The 16,230-nt window shown below is 48.3% G+C and overlaps 3 protein-coding genes across 3 annotated transcripts; 2 read left to right on the plus strand and 1 right to left on the minus strand.

Moving 5' to 3' along the window:
• Positions 1-460: 460 nt before the first annotated feature.
• Positions 461-2,051, plus strand: AtWU_10034 (betaine-aldehyde dehydrogenase; the record flags this gene model as incomplete). Its single annotated transcript, XM_035505140.1, has 2 exons — positions 461-942; positions 1,037-2,051. The coding sequence occupies 2 exons, from the start codon at positions 461-463 to the stop codon at positions 2,049-2,051; spliced, it is 1,497 nt and encodes a 498-aa protein (XP_035361033.1).
• Positions 2,052-2,616: 565 nt separating this feature from the next.
• AtWU_10035 (putative glucosamine-6-phosphate deaminase) lies at positions 2,617-3,856 on the minus strand (the record flags this gene model as incomplete). The annotated part of the gene is made up of 3 exons (XM_035505141.1): positions 2,617-3,471; positions 3,527-3,675; positions 3,781-3,856. 3 exons carry the CDS (start codon positions 3,854-3,856, stop codon positions 2,617-2,619), a joined length of 1,080 nt encoding a protein of 359 aa, XP_035361034.1.
• A 2,648-nt stretch (positions 3,857-6,504) lies between these two features.
• On the plus strand, positions 6,505-9,404 carry AtWU_10036 (putative beta-N-acetylglucosaminidase; the record flags this gene model as incomplete). The annotated part of the gene is made up of 3 exons (XM_035505142.1): positions 6,505-6,601; positions 6,714-9,226; positions 9,291-9,404. The coding sequence occupies 3 exons, from the start codon at positions 6,505-6,507 to the stop codon at positions 9,402-9,404; spliced, it is 2,724 nt and encodes a 907-aa protein (XP_035361035.1).
• Positions 9,405-16,230: the final 6,826 nt, after the last annotated feature.

The raw sequence follows: 16,230 nt of genomic DNA on the forward strand, positions 1-16,230 counted from the left end.
CAATCCAAGAGATTCGCCAGACTTCTGTAGTTTAGACTAAGTAGTAAGTATTTATCTCCCCAAATCTACCAAGTAAAATCAAGAAGATAAAGCCGAGGTGGGAAAATAATGATGAATAAAAGTAAAAAGGAAAAAGAAAAGAAAAAGGATCGCCGCCTGCCGGATTACATCATCGGACACTCCAGCAAATCATCGGGTTGGCGGTGTAGCCATGAAGTACTGTTTTCGGCTTAGGCGCTTCGCCGAGGTACCTGATCTGTACATTAATGCTTCTCTTACTTTCTAATACTTTTTGAAAACATCTCTTTTTTTCCCCTCCCCTCACTTTTATCATATCTATCTCTATCCCCTCTGAACCTTTTTGACTCACCGTTCTTTTCCATTCAGTGGTTCTACAGTCCACTTCATCGACTCTCTTTTCTCCTCCCCTCTCTATCATCTCTCGCACACCCTTCCAACCATGTCCCTCCCGTTCCCTACGCGCCAACTCTACTATGATGGCAAGGTCCAGCCCGCCACTTCCGGCAAGACTTTCCAAACCATCAACCCTTCCAACGCTACCCCACTGGCCGACATTCAAGTCGCCGCTCACGCCGATGTAGACTCGGCCATCGCCGCTGCCGACCGGGCGTTCCCTTCCTGGTCTCAAACTCCTGCTATCGCTCGTGCCCGCATCCTCCAGAAAGCCGCTGCCCTTCTGCGTGAGCGCAATGATGAAATTGCTCGGGTTGAAACTCTCGATTCCGGAAAGGCTTACACGGAGACGAGCACTGTGGATGTGGTCACTGGTGCCGATGTCCTGGAGTACTATGCGAACCTGGTTGGTGGCGGTGGTCTGAATGGCGAGACCACCCAGTTGAGGGAAGATGCTTGGGTATACACAAAGAAGGCCCCGTTGGGTGTCTGCGCGGGTATTGGCGCATGGAATTACCCTATCCAAATGTAAGAACAACTTCCTTCCCTTCTGAATTTTGATAGGACCCTTTTCCAATCGGGTTTTCGAGTGTTCAATGGGATTCTGACAAACCATATACAGTGCGCTGTGGAAATCCGCTCCATGCTTGGCTGCTGGAAACACCATGGTCTACAAACCGAGTGAATTCACCCCGCTCCACGCTCAGACGTTGGCCCAGATCTACACGGAAGCTGGTCTTCCCGCAGGTGTCTTCAACGTTGTGTATGGTGCAGGCGACGTGGGCGCCTACCTGACTGCTCACCCCACGATTGCCAAGGTTTCTTTCACAGGCCAGGTGTCCACCGGAATGAAAGTCGCTGGTTCTGCTGCCGGCAACATGAAATACGTGACCATGGAGCTTGGAGGCAAGAGCCCCCTCATTGTTCTTCCCGACGCCGAATTGGATAATGCCGTGGATGGTGCGATGATGGCCAACTTTTATAGCACTGGCCAGGTCTGTACCAACGGCACTCGCGTTTTTGTTCCCTCTAGCATGAAGGCTGCTTTCGAAAAGCGCCTCCTGGAGAAGATGCAGTACATCCGCCCCGGACCTCTGTTTGATGAGGCCACCAACATGGGGCCCCTGAGCTCAGGCGTCCATATGGAGAAGGTGGCCTCCTACATCCGTCACGGAATCGAGACGGACAAGGCCACCCTTCTGTATGGTGGGTTGGGCAAGCCGCAAGTCCCCAAGGACTTGGAGAGCGGATACTGGGTCCGACCCACTGTCTTTACTGACTGCACGGATGACATGCGCATCGTCAAGGAGGAGATTTTCGGTCCTGTCATGTCTATTCTCTCCTACGAGACTGTCGAGGAGGCGGTGAAGCGGGCAAACACCACCGAGCTGGGCCTGGCTGCGGGTGTCTTCACCAAGGACCTTAACCTGGCCCACCGTGTCATCGATCAACTGCAGGCTGGTATCACCTGGATCAACAGCTGGGGCGAGAGTCCGGCCGAGATGGCTGTCGGAGGCTGGAAGAACAGCGGTGTGGGTGTAGAAAACGGTCGTCGCGGCATTGAGGCCTGGGTGAGGAACAAGAGCACCCTGGTGGACATGAACGGCTCCGTCGCCACCGTTTTTGCTAAACTGTAAATGAAGTATGTTTAATGACCCGTCTATATATATATATGTCTGGATGTCTATAGGAAAAGATGAATGAGAAGTACATATATCTATCGAACAGAGCTGGGAATGTTACTATGCGAATAGTCAGTGTGCTGGTTGTATTCGCATACTAGTAGTACCAGTATCACTTACTGACTAGTATCTTTTCGTAACCCCCACTTTGTAACGGGACGATACCCCTAACGATCAGACAACATACCGATGTATATATAACATGTCATTCATTCGTCTTTTTTGTACAGTCTCTGCCAATCTATGTTCGTTCAGCAATTAAAACGCCATGTAAATCCATCTAATATCTTTCCGGGCACAAAAAAGAATTTCCCAATGCATGACCGCAAAGAGACAGCAGTCTAGCTATCAATTTCGCGAAATGGATGCCAACCGAAAGAATAAACAAAATGAGTCCCAAGCAAATGACTCGCGCAATCTACGATTCAATCTTATCCACCCCTGGCCACCATCTACCAACATTCAGAAGCCGGTCGAATACTGCCCTCGGAGTAGAATCTCTCACGACCTTTCCCCCCCTTCAATGCGATGCAACCCGTGATCCCATGTGATCAAAGAACATGTCTCCCTTCAGAGTCGAATCCAGCCCTCCAATCGCCGAGTCCACCATACGTGAAGACATGCTGTCCGGTGTGAGTTCCTCATCCTCTACCGATGTGTTGAGTTCTGTGTTGATTCGGAGGTCCTTGGGTGCTTTCTGAGGAGGGATGTGCGACGACTGAAGTTTTCCGACACCCACTGGGACAGGAACATATGTCCTGGGTCTGTAGACTAGAGGCGGACCCTGAGTACGTGCATCCGTGCCGGATTGTTCGATTGATTCGAAATAGCGGACAGTCTTGACCTTCAGCTCCAGAGTTGCATCTCGGTCGCAGACAATTAGCGCATATGGGTGTAGCTGCAGCGCCGAGAGTGTCCACATGTGGTTGATGCCGCCTTCCAGGCCTTTCTCCACAGCAAGAGCCTTGTGAGCACCGGTAGCCACGATGACAACTTCGCGAGCATCCATGATAGTCTGAATACCCACGGTAAGTGACCTCCGCGGCACCAAGTCCAAGTCATTGCCAAAGAACCGCGAGTTAGCCAAGATTGTGTCATATGCCAGGGTCTTGACACGAGTACGACTGCTCAAAGAGGAGCCTGGTTCGTTGAAAGCGATATGCCCGTCTGGACCCACACCACCCAGGAAGAGCTCAATACCGCCATAGCGAGCAATTCGCGCCTCAAAGGACGAACACTCAGCTGCGAGATCGGGTGCGTTTCCGTCGAGGATATTGATATTCTGGGGCGGAATATCCACGTGGGAGAAGAAGTGTTTGTACATAAAGCTGTGGTAGGACTCCGGATGGTCACGAGGCAGTCCAACATATTCGTCCTACTTTGGTTTAGCAAATTAAACCCTGCTTGAATAAGGGACTCCGAAGTCTTACCATATTGAATGTTACGACATTTTTGAACGAGATATCACCGTCCCTGTGCCGGCGCACCAGAGTTTTATAGATTATCTCAGGGCTACTACCAGTCGGGAGCCCCAGCACAAAGGGGCGGTCTTCACTGGGCTTGAATGACTTTATGCGACCTAGAACAAAACCATTAGCAAGTGGCGGATATAGCAGAGAAATTAAATGTTTTGTAGAAGCATGAAGAATACGATAAAAACACGATGGGTCTCTGGAAGACATACTGATGATGTAATCTGCAATGTATTCTGAAGCTTCAAGGCTAGTCTCCCTAATAATTACTCTCCTAAAGAAGGACATTAGTTTTAATCAATGTAGAAAAGGCGCTTATCGGGGACGGATGTCATACATGATGGAAGAAATCCGAAGATGGGAATACTACTACGTCACTGATAAGGATGGAGGGGCGATAACAATGAGGGGTGTCACAAAAGCGAGGACAAAGAAATGGAATGTAAAATGGGCAATAGATGTGTGATGAGAATATATGAATGAGGATGAAGAAGGTCAAAGGTAAGAAGATGAGAAGAAGGAGAAGGAGGACTGAAAGGGGAGAGGTGGTAGAGAAGTGGTTGGAGGGAAATGGATATTTTCTGAGAGATGCAAAGAGGAAAAGAAGAAGAAGAATGAGGCAGGGTACCGTTGGGAGGTTAATAATGATTGTTAGACCGGCAACTCCATCCCAACCATGGCTCTGTTACAGTACAAGTTCCCATTCTATCCGGTAGGTCTGGATCGATCGACCATGTGGAGTGTGACAGAATGATACATGGACTTGCTGGACCTTCCCTCAGACCGTGTCATAGTCGGGTACTACTCCTACTAGTACTACTAGTAGACTTTCAAAGTGAGATCTACATCGAGTCAACGCCGAGATCACCATAAAGGTAGGTGATGACGACGACCTCGCCGCTATGATACACCCAAAGAGTACATTTTGAGTCAGGGAAAGGGTTTGTCTTTACTCATGAAATTGCGTGGGCCGAAAATTATTCACCCAGTGTATATTCCCAGGTATCAGGTTGGTAGGCAAGTAGCTGTCCGATGACGCAGCACTTTCCAGTACTGGTAATTTCATCATTTTATCTTATTTTATCGATATGTCATTAGTAGTACTTACTTACTATGACTCCTATGAGGCTGCCAATCAGAGTACTGCATTAGCATCAAGGCAGCTGCAAAAGAACCTGAACGGGTTAGCCGAGAGACAGGGAGGTAAAAAAAATAAAAATAAAAAGGAAATGAGAAAGGCGATTGTCACCGAATGGTATCATCAGCAGCAGCAACGTGATGTTGCAGAAGGGGGTGGCATGGGGCGAATCGGCTTGAGTAGATGCTCAAAGAAGCTTGCCAAGGAGGACATCCCCGAGGCAGGTGACCGTGGTGTGGCATATCTACTACTAGTTAACTATCATGTTGATGATAACACTTGATAAAGAGTTGAAGGGAGGGGGCGCCTAACCTGACGGGGCAGCGTCCCAGTGCTTCCGTTCCATTCAATTGGTTCAAAGACTGTTGGCGGGCGTTGCCGTTGCATTCGGCCATCGCGGCAAACCGGGGAAACAAGCCCTGTGTGTCACAGACCCATGCAACCCTCCAGGTTCCCTACGCTGTGACCGGTTGGTAAGGTATGGTACAAAAATACCCGTCCGAGAGACTACGTACGGTATGTATCATACTGGAAATAATTTTCATCTGTCACTGTTTCGGTATCGTAATGAGAATGTATCTCTGGTACACCACGTGAGCTGCTTCACACAGATTATCCAGCGGAACATTATTCTTCCAGCACATACCGAAGACCCGGTGCAGGGAGGAAGGATGCCATCCATGTTGATTCGACTATCATTCTATCTACTACTACTAGATGGACAAGAGTAGGATGGGCATCATCCATCTATGATCTATCTCCTCCCAAAGGATCTCTCCTAGGCTTTAGAGCTCGGTCTACAAGGCCATATACCCTGACTTCTAGAGACTTAACCTCCATTCCCTTGGAGTTGTTGGCTTCCTTCACACCCGTTATCAGTTCAGTCAAACAGACAGACAGACAGACAGACAGACAGGTAGTAAGTAAGTACTAGCCTGTTAGTCAGGACCTCCCATCCATCTTGGGAAATTAGACTGGACGGAGGCTGGCTCAACCGGCCACTCATCATCTGATTCCCTCTCCGATCCGCCCGGGCTTTATCTGATCCATGAAGCTTGCGAGCTAAAGCAAGAGGTACATACTAGCTTGGTATCAACTGCCGGCGCCGGCGCGCCTGTCTTGTCCGCCCACATTTCTTTGACGTTTGCAACCGACTACCTTATTGACTGGGACTCCCTCGATTCCGTCCGATTCAAGTGGTTGCGTTTCCGTTCCATACCTACAGTGCCTTTTTCCCCTTATCAGTCCTACCACTATCATACTACTGTCCATACTACTATTACTACTCTATTACTTTTGCTGCTGCTACTGCTGCTACCACCTACCCCATCCATCATTCCGAAACAAGATTGCCTTTCTCTGCCATTGCACCCGCAACATTCCTTCCCACGCCGGGCTCTCATGGCCCCCAGAGAGGACATGTTGCCGCCTGGCTGGGAGGATCTAGACAGGTAGGAGTGTACTAGCCTTGGCATTCCCTTTTTCGATCTAATCTCTATTATTCGATCCCTTTCTGTCTCTTCTGTCCATTGATTATTGATACACTCCCCAAGTTACCATTACCTACTCAACCATCTGTTGCACATTACTTTCTGTACTTGTCTGTTTCGTCGGCTCATTCCTGCCCATGCATCCCATCCATAATCTAATCTTTCTCCTTATACCGCCTCCCTCTCCACTTTGATCCCTTCGGAACCCCCCAACCTTCCGTCTCATCGTTGCATTGCTTTTTCAAATCATGGCTGACGGTTAGGCTGTCACATCGTCCCTCGGCAGGCAGATGGGCCAGCTATTTATGATGGGCTTCGACGGAACGTCTGTTAGCCCTCAGATCCGCTCATTGATCAAAGACTACCATCTGGGCTCGGTCCTACTCACTGCCAAGAATCTAAAATGTATCTTCGCACCTCACCCTTTTTATCACTTATCTTTTCCCGATGGATAGTAGCTGCCTTGCAGCCGTGTCTCTTACCTTTCTCTATAACTCAGATGCTGATCCACGTCTAGCTGCCGAGGATGCAACGCGACTGGTCCTGGAACTCCAGACAATTGCCCGGGATGCTGGCCATCCGGTGCCACTACTCATCGCTCTCGATCAAGAGAACGGAGGCGTGAATAGTCTGTATGACGAAATATACATCCGACAGTATCCTAGCGCCATGGGGATCGCCGCTACAGGTTCGAAAACTTTGGCCCACGAAGTCGCAACGGCCACTGCACAGGAGCTTAAGGCTGTCGGGGTCAACTGGATCCTCGGCCCAGTTCTAGACGTACTCACAAACGTACGGACCCAGCCTCTAGGCGTCCGCACCACCGGTGACGATCCGCAAGAGGTGTCGCAATACGGTGTGGAGTTCATGAAGGGCTACCAGAAAGCAGGTTTGGTCACCTGTGGCAAGCATTTTCCGTCATATGGTAACTTGGAATTTCTCGGGTCTCAGACTGATGTCCCAATCATCACGGAGTCACTGGAACAGCTCAGCCTCACCGCGTTGGTGCCTTTCCGCAACGCTATTGTCCACGGGCTGGACTCCATGATGGTTGGGGGCGTTTCAATGTCCTCCGCCGGAGTCAACGTTATGCATGCCTGTCTGAGTGAGCAAGTCGTCGATGATCTGCTACGGAAGGACTTAAAATTCGAAGGCGTTGTCGTTTCGGAGTGTCTGGAAATGGAGGCCCTCACCCACAACATTGGTGTTGGCGGAGGAACGGTGATGGCCAAGAATGCAGGCTGTGATATTATACTCCTCTGCAGGTCGTTCCAGGTGCAGCAAGAGGCTATCAATGGCCTAAAACTCGGCGTGGAGAACGGTATTATCGGGCGGGCACGCATAGAGCAATCTTTACGCAGGGTTCTCAACCTAAAAGCCAAATGCACCTCCTGGGAGCGGGCCCTCAATCCTCCCGGCATCCCTTCGCTTACGCAGATGCAACCGTCTCATACAAGCCTCTCCACCAGGGCATACAATAGCTCTATCTCAGTTGTGCGGGATAAAAAGAACCTCCTTCCCCTTTCCAACATCTTGGATTCAAACGAAGAGCTGCTTTTGCTCACGCCATTGGTGAAGCCGCTGCCTGCTTCAGCCGTATCCCGCTCCGTAAGTGAGCACTCAAATATGTCGCTCGATCCTATATCATGGGACCGGACGGCTTCCGTGCTAAGCGGCGAAAGCGTCTTCAAGGAGCTTGGACGGTCCCTTTCGCGGCAAAGGAGTGGCCGTGTCTTGCACACATCCTACACGGCTAACGGCGTGCGTCCGATACATGAAAATCTCATTGACCGGGCCAATGCAGTGATCGTTGTCACTGCAGACGCTAACAGAAATTTATACCAGCATGGATTTACTAAACACGTCTCCATGATCTGTAGATCACAATTTACCCCATCTGGTGAAGCTCGCGAGAAGCCTCTCGTTGTTGTCGCTGCCAGTTCTCCATACGACTTCGCCATGGATCCATCTATTGGAACCTATATCTGCACTTACGATTTCACTGAAACCGCGTTGGAGGCCCTGGTCAAAGTACTCTACGGGGAGTTGAACCCCGTTGGCTCATTGCCTGGTTCTATCAGCCGCAGTCAGAAGCTGCACCAAGCAAGACAACACTGGCTGGTAGAAACTTGGAATGAGGAGAGAGATGCACGCTCTCTAGATTCTCTTTTGGATGCGGTCAGAGGAGATTGTGCCCAGGGACAGCGTTCCGAATTATTGGGAGTAACGTCGAGCAGCTTCCTGCTTCGGCGGGAGGAGATTGACGAAGCGCATTTCGTCGTTCGGAACAGCAGCACCCAAGCATTGTACGGGTTTTGTTCTACGTACTTCTTTCGCTCCACGGGGACTGGTGTTATTGGATCTTTGATCGTCCATCCTGCGCGACGAAAGTTGTCGATAGGAAATTCACTCCACAGCCGCGCCATTCGAACACTTCTCCAGCGAAAAGGCGTGAAAAGGTTCCAGCTCGGATCACGACTTCCAGGGATTTATCTTGGCATCCCATCGGCGAACCCAGTAGAGCGTAAAAGGCTGCGGCAATGGTTTGCAAACCTGGGCTGGAACACGGCGCTCTCGCGGCCCGTTTGCAGCGTGGTGCTCCGCAACCTGACCACTTGGACGCCACCCGACGGGCTGGTCTTTGGCCTTCAAAATGCAGACGTGACCTATGACCTCGTCCATGGCTGGGATTACGCGGATTCCATCCTTGACCATATCAAGACGAACTCCAGGCAAGGTGTGATAGACATCTACAGGGTAGCTCTAGGAGGGGCTCCACATTGTGGCATCATTCGGGCTACACGGCCTGGCGATGGGGCTATCCTGGGAAGCGTAGTCATATATACCGGACGGGCGACCTTGGCGGAACATATGCCCGCGTTGAAGTCTACCCAAGTCCCGGCAGGGGGTATCTCATCTCCAGTCATTTCTCCTTCAGTTGGTGAGTACGCCACAGTCATGCAGGGGCTGGTCTTGCTAGGCATCAAGCAGATTCGCAAACAAGGCGCCGAGACGGTGATCATGGACAGTGTGAGTTACTATACCGTTTGATTGGTGTTCAGCAAGATCCATCGTCCTAACATACTGATTCTAGGTTGATATCGATGGTAATTTTGACTGCCTGTCAGGGCTGGGTTTTAGCACTCTGCACAGCTTCGAAGAGGTCAATTGCGATGCAGCGACATGGACCATGGTGCCTGGACCTTGACCGCTTTTCCTCTTGTGAACCTACCGAATTTCTCACTTAGTCTCGATACTCATTTGCTTGGTTGCCTGCTGCCATATGTATGATTTCTGGAGGCTTCTCGGCATCGTACATACGATATCCACCATATATTGCATCTTTATTTTTTATTTTTATATTTTTTTTTTGTGACATGTGTTCTCTTGCCCTGTTTCGCGAGCTCTTCTGTTGGGAGAGTTCCACGCCTTTCCTCTCTATATCTGTTCTAAGATACCTTCTTAGCTGGTTCCATCGAGCCGATCAGCCGAATGTGACTCCAGGACTGACCACGTAGGTGTAAGCGATGACTGACATTGGAGGGCAATTTGTACTTGGGGGTGAACGCATTGGCCGCAGTCACAAGCAGGTACAGAGGAGACATACTTTGCGCGAAAATGCCGATCGCCGCTAGATGATTCACGCGATAGCGCCGGTGCGGAAATTAAATTCGGAGTGGAGTGCTGCTGGGCCGGAGGATGTTTGCGAAGCGTTGGCTGATGGATATTGAAAACGTTCAAACGCATCATGTCCCGAATGCGGTTGCTACAGCCCCTCTTTCGAGATCTAGACTGTCAAGGGAGGAGGTTTAGAATCCACGCAACGAGAATTATTAGTATCTGTAACTGTTAGTCTGTAAGATTGATTGAGCAAGTCAAAGCCGTCACTTATGAGGGAAAACGCCGCGGAACATCAGGATTTGCGGTATGAACTCCACCTCCGAGATCCTCCCGATGGGTTTGGGGGATTGTCAAGACCAGTAGAAAGTGATAAAACGAAAAGGGGCGGAGGGCCAACAGAGGCGAAGGTACCGATGAATCCCTGCTGCTGCTTTCGGACGTCGGGGACAAACTGGGTCCGGCCAACAGCAGGAGAAAATCCGTCCTCGTGGATTGGGTGGTTCTCAAGGTACTAGCTCAATCTTACTAAGTAGTAGCCTCCCCAATGCAGTCTTGCACTCTACCAGTATATCTTCTTTCTTGGTCCACCACAGTAGAAGCCTCTATCTACTTTGTAGGTAGAGTTTCTAGTTAGTTAAGTCTGTTCCGGTAAGTTGTCTTCTGTACGGAGTAGTACTTAGTTAGCTTTAAGCCCCACGCGTGGAGAAGGAAAGGCGAGAGGATCGAATCGGCTTGGACTAAACTGCAGTCCCACCCCGCGGGTTGGCGGTCCGTCCGGTTGCGGTGGCCACTTCAATTCAAGTTGGAATGTCCTTTTTCTTTTAAATCTTTATTCCTACTTTGTATTCTAGTACTCCGTATCCCCCATTACTATATTTACTGTAGATTCAATTATCCTCGATTCGTACATTCGATCCCGGGGTTTTCGTGTGGATTTTCCGTTTTCACCTACGACCTTTTTTTTTTTTTGGTTTTCCCTCTCTTCCACCCAAAGAAAAATAACTAATTAAAATAATCAGATAAACTGCAATGATATATTCCCGGTCCTACGTAGACCTGAACCTAGCAGACCGATTATAGAAGATGCAGACAGAGTGTGATCCACACCCACCCAACCAGGGAACTCAAAATGACGACATGGTGCCATTCTCGGGGTCAGATTGGGTAAATCAGCCTTGGATCCAGGATCTCACCCCTGAGAATGAGACTACTAGTATTAGAAGTGCAGTGGTCAGGGACAGATGCTCTAAGCAGGATAGGGTCAAACGAATCTGCTTTTGCCTCTTTTCCAAACACAACCATCCCCACCCCCCTTCCATATCCGTAGTGTGTCGGCAAGAGACTGAACAGAACGAACATGTGACTGGGGCAGCCACACCCTCCCCGCCCGCCCCCCCATAGATTCACATCGCACTGGCTGCAATCCTGTCTTCGTGTCGTGCTAAAATCGGACAGATGATCAGCACGCGATGTGTGAGATTTTGCCCAAACCAAAAAAAGGCACAAAGTCTAGACTCTAAACCATGAGATGGGGTTATACTGTGTATCTAGATACGGATTTTCCACTGGCAGGTGTAAGGCTGGTGCCAAGCACGCCCTGAGGGGGGTCCTCGACGAAAGAAAACTACGAGAAAGGCTGCAGGTGTTTTTGACTTTGGACTTGGTCCCACAAGGACTGGCTTGTGATCCTGTCAGCCTGTCACACACTTGCTCCTACTTACTATTGCTTCCCGTCGGTGATTTGCCTCTTCTATGTGGAGGGAAGGAAGAAGGTTGTACCGTAAGCAAGTAACTAAATACGTGTAGGAAGGAAGGTTCACGAAGCAGTAGGAATTTTCAACGGATTGATCGGTCCCCTTGCATACCAGATTTGTTTCTTTTGGGTGATTCAATCATTTCCCTCCCTATAGATTTATCTTGAATAAATAAATAACAATATGATTATTGTAAGTTTCATTTTTATGTTTTTTTATTTCTTTTCATTCTTCATTCTACAATCAGGAAAGACACTATGCAAGCTCTTCTGTAGTTCCAAGACCCCGCAGTTAAGCCCCATAAGTCCTGCAACTTGCAGGTGTCCTAAGAGGCTTAATATTCTTCTGCTCTCATCAAATGTGTCCATTGTTTCGATGAAAGAGTCTACCCACCCACACATACACACATTGAGGCATTTTCGCCCCGGAACCATAAGAGGGGGAAATCCAATTGCCTCGAACAATCCTACTAACTCTCAATGATGGCAATCACTTTTGGTGGGCCCACACCCCCAGGTCTACACCTCCGTACTAAGCAGATACTTGAGTGGAATAGCTGCATACCCAACTTCCCACGACTAGCTTTATTTGGTTAGCGCAAATTTAAACGCAGCTTATTAGAATCAGTTAGACTCGAATTACTCTGCAGCTCGTGCCCCCGGTTCAAGAACGAGCAATTTGCGGTCCAACCTTCGGACGCGGCTAATCCGGCTTTGTCCCAGAGACTGAGACATCTCATTCGATCATAGCCAATCATGTTTCCAAACTGCCTCCTGAGCAGGACCCCCCCCCCCCCCCCCCTTCAATGGTGGCCACTGGAACCTCTCACTGCAGACTGCTCGGAAAGCTGGGCAAAGGATGATGATGATGATGATGATGATGATGATGATGATGATGATGATGATGATGATGATGTTCTTGTAGTCGACGATGAAGGCATGGGACCTACCTCTCAGCTGAAGGTCTGTTGAATTGTAGACAGGTACCCTGGATACAGTACTGTGTGTGAGACCCTATCCCAGGTGTACAGTAAATTAGTAACTATTTCTAGATGCGTTTTGTATTGTTTGATAGGTAAACCACTTTGGGTACAAGGGATCCCAGTACTTATTTGAGAGACTGCATGCGGAAAAACCAGTGGTGAGCAGCACTAATACAGACAATAGAGCTTTTTCAAGTACTCGTTACACAACCCTAGTACTCACTTAGTAGTATGCTAGTGATCACTCCAAATCCCTTATTTTCTGACCACGTAACTTAGATTTGTGGGTTTGGGTGCCCCGTTAGCCCAGGGCCACATTTCCGAGTGTTGCGGGTGGGTTATTTACTGATTTCTAGATTCTCGCACGAGCGTTTTGGCTAATAACCCCCCTGTAAGAGCATTGTTGATGTATGCAGAGGAGAAACAAGCATATTAAACAAAGAAAAGTAATAATAATGACAATAGAAAAGAATGAATTGATGCATTTGGGTTATATGCCCTCCAGGTAGCAATACTTGTACAATAGTAAGCTTTCAGCTAGGAACTTTAGTAAATCCTGCTGCTGATGATTTTTACGTGTGAGAAATTAGCAAATTAGTTCTAAGTATATGTTGATAAGGAACTTCACAAAATCGATATACATGCGACCGGACTTCAAGGTTGATTGATTGAATCACATAAATTGGCTAGACTGGGCGTACTTACCCATCTCGGACACTACTAACTACACAAAAACATTGAATTCCATGTAGATTTGTTGTTTTCGCTGCATGTGTCAGGGGTTCTACTGCGCTCAAGACACACTTACTAGGAGTATACTTGGCTTTACCCAGCGACGGTTGGCCGTCTTGATGGCTGGGGTCGGAGAAATAATCCATCACTGATGACGGAAGACATTGGGAAAGTTGATCTACCAAACCAACCATCTTCGTTCAACCAAAACAGTATTGCTATTGGAATTACCTCATACAGGTTATGGCCACATCGCCGGATTAATAATTTTCTTTTCTTTTCCATTTTCTTTATTTTTACAGCTTACTACCTGGGTTGGTAAAAGCCGAAACCGCACTTAGGCGAGGCCCTGTATCGAGTACTTAGTAAGTACTATTACTTACTGGTCCGGAACGGACTTGATTGAGATTGGCCAGTACGCAAAACCCTTGAACTTGGAAGTTAGGTCTATTTCTTTAGGTACTATTTTACATGGCATTCTGTATCACAGAAATAGCATAGCCATAGCCCATTATCAACATTTGCCCCAACTTCAGACCGCCTTAAAAGAGGGGTCTGGTGTTTCCCTCGGCCGATGTTAGCCGAGAAAGTTTGAGTCTATCTTATTTAGAATGAGACCACGTTTGTATTTTTCTTCTCTCACGATATACACTGTGTTTGTTTTTGTTCCTTGGCCACCCTCACCTACCCTCCCTGAACTAGTAGAGAACAGCCCAATCAATACCTCGGTAAGTAGTAGCATCTTCATCATCCCGAAAACAGCAGTCGTAGGTGTTCATATTTTAAGATTGGCAGGACCGTTCACAAAACTGGCCTATAGAGTAAGGCTCTGACCCCGAATTCCCCGGGTTATAGTGGGTCTCCTATGAACCAAGTCCTAAGTACTCATAGACTAGTAACTAGTACTTCGAATGTCTCTTTCACGCAACGGCTGCATGCAAATCGGGTTTTCCTGGACAGGCATCACCTGATCCGGCAGGTCCTACATGGGCCTCAGGGACCGAGATACTCGTAGACAGAACCCATAATCTGTAGCCTTTCTCAATCACAACTAGTACCGCATTAGGAACGTCCACAATACCTCCCGTTTTCAAGGTACCAACGGCGGGCAAAAATCAACAATAACACTGGTGTAGACCAGTAGCTCCTGAACACGTGATCAACATTGTGTTGTTCCTGATCAGAGAGGGATGAAGGTATGCCACTTTGTTGACTCACAGCAGTCTACAGCTTCATACAAACTTTGGCACCATCCCTGACCTAGTGGCTGTCATCTTGTGCGCCGTAGCCTAATGATTTTCCCGGGAACGCTAGAGCATACTAGTGTACGACCTCCCGGGACAATTGCTCTTCAAAGACGAGGGAATGCGGTCTTCATCGGAAGTGTCAAAGAAACTTCTCAAAATTTCAGATTTCGGTCTTGTTGTAGTGTAGTGTAGGTAGTCCTGTCTGCTGTCTTTGTCTCCGATCAAACTTCTATTGGGGCTTTCTTCTTCTTATTTTTTATTTCTTATTTTTTTATTGCCATTTTTGCAGAAATACGAATCGAGGGGTTCCAAAGAGGGTAAAACAAATGCAGATAAAAAATTAAAAGAAAAATGAATAGCAAGGAAGACAACCCGAAAGAGGAGGGACGTGTGAAAAATGAAGAGCAAATGAGGGTCTCTCTTTCAGTGGATTAACTACTAAGTGATTCCGAGTCCTTCTCTTTTCTGACGAATTAGGAGTGTTGCGGGCTGCAATACCGATCCCAAATACCCGTCTTCGGCTTCACGGAGGTGGATTCTTTCTTTTTTTCTTCTTTCATTTGATCTTAACCTTGGATGTGCTCCGCATAGTAATCCGAGGAAGAAGCAACAAACGGGATCTCAGCTTGTTCAGATGCTTTTTGGTCTGAGAGCGTGGTAATCCACACCGGTCCAGCGTATCAGCTTCTCTTGTTCAACTTAAAACCCCTTCGGTAACTGTAAAGTAAAGTAAAGTAACCGAATTAAGAATGTGTTGTCTTCATTCGTGGGTACCTTAGGTAATTCCCTTCAAGCTAAACTCGATCCAGGGAAAGGTAAAAAGAAAAAGTGGACGTTTTGACTTCTGTACTTTATCCGTACTGTGAGCCAAATCCCCGAAACGTCTGGCCAGTCCGTCTCAGCTCTTTCTCTCTCTCTTCTCTCTTCTCTCTGGCGCGCGCTCTCTGTCTGTCTGGTCTCCAGTCCCTCCACTCTTCCCCCCTCCCCTCCCCTCCCCTCCACTCCACTCTCCTCTCCTCTTACCAGTTCATTTTCTTTCTTTATTTTTCTTCTTCTATTTACTTTTCTAATTTGTTTTTTCATTTCTATTCTTTTTTCTAACCTTTTTTTATTTTTTGTTTCTCACTTTCCCCTTCTCCACCATCCGCCCCTCTCTTGCTGGCTCTTGCTGCGGCCCCATCGCCGGGTCCGTCTGCCTGGCCCTTCCTCTCTTATCTCCTCCCGAAATCCCCATCCATGCCAGCCTAGGCTCGCTCCGGATCTTGTCTAGTGAATCGTTAACTTCTTTGGACGCTCTTTCCCTGAGGAATCACTCCCGTCTCCACCAACCAAAAGCTGCTTTCTCCAAATGCACTGACTTCGGGCGAATCCGATCCACTCCAGGCGGTGGCTGCTTGCTGCTCCTGCTATCACTATTACCACTACTACTTCTATTACTCCTACTACTTACTTACTTACACTCCGCATTTCTTCATGATCTTTTCCTACTTGCTACTACTTGCTGCAAACTACAACTACCGCCACTACTGCTCCTCCTCCTCCTCCTCCTCCTCCTCTTCCACCTCTTCCACCTCTTTCTCCCCTTCTCCCCTTCTTGTACCTTCCCGGTACTTTGCCATTACTCTTTCTTATCCCACTTTAGGTGATCTACTCCCCTCCTCCTTCCTCGTCTTCTTTTGTCCCCAAATCGCGCCAGTT

Source organism: Aspergillus tubingensis (genome assembly GCF_013340325.1).
Source record: "Aspergillus tubingensis WU-2223L DNA, scaffold_11, whole genome shotgun sequence".
Taxonomy (NCBI): domain Eukaryota; kingdom Fungi; phylum Ascomycota; class Eurotiomycetes; order Eurotiales; family Aspergillaceae; genus Aspergillus; species Aspergillus tubingensis.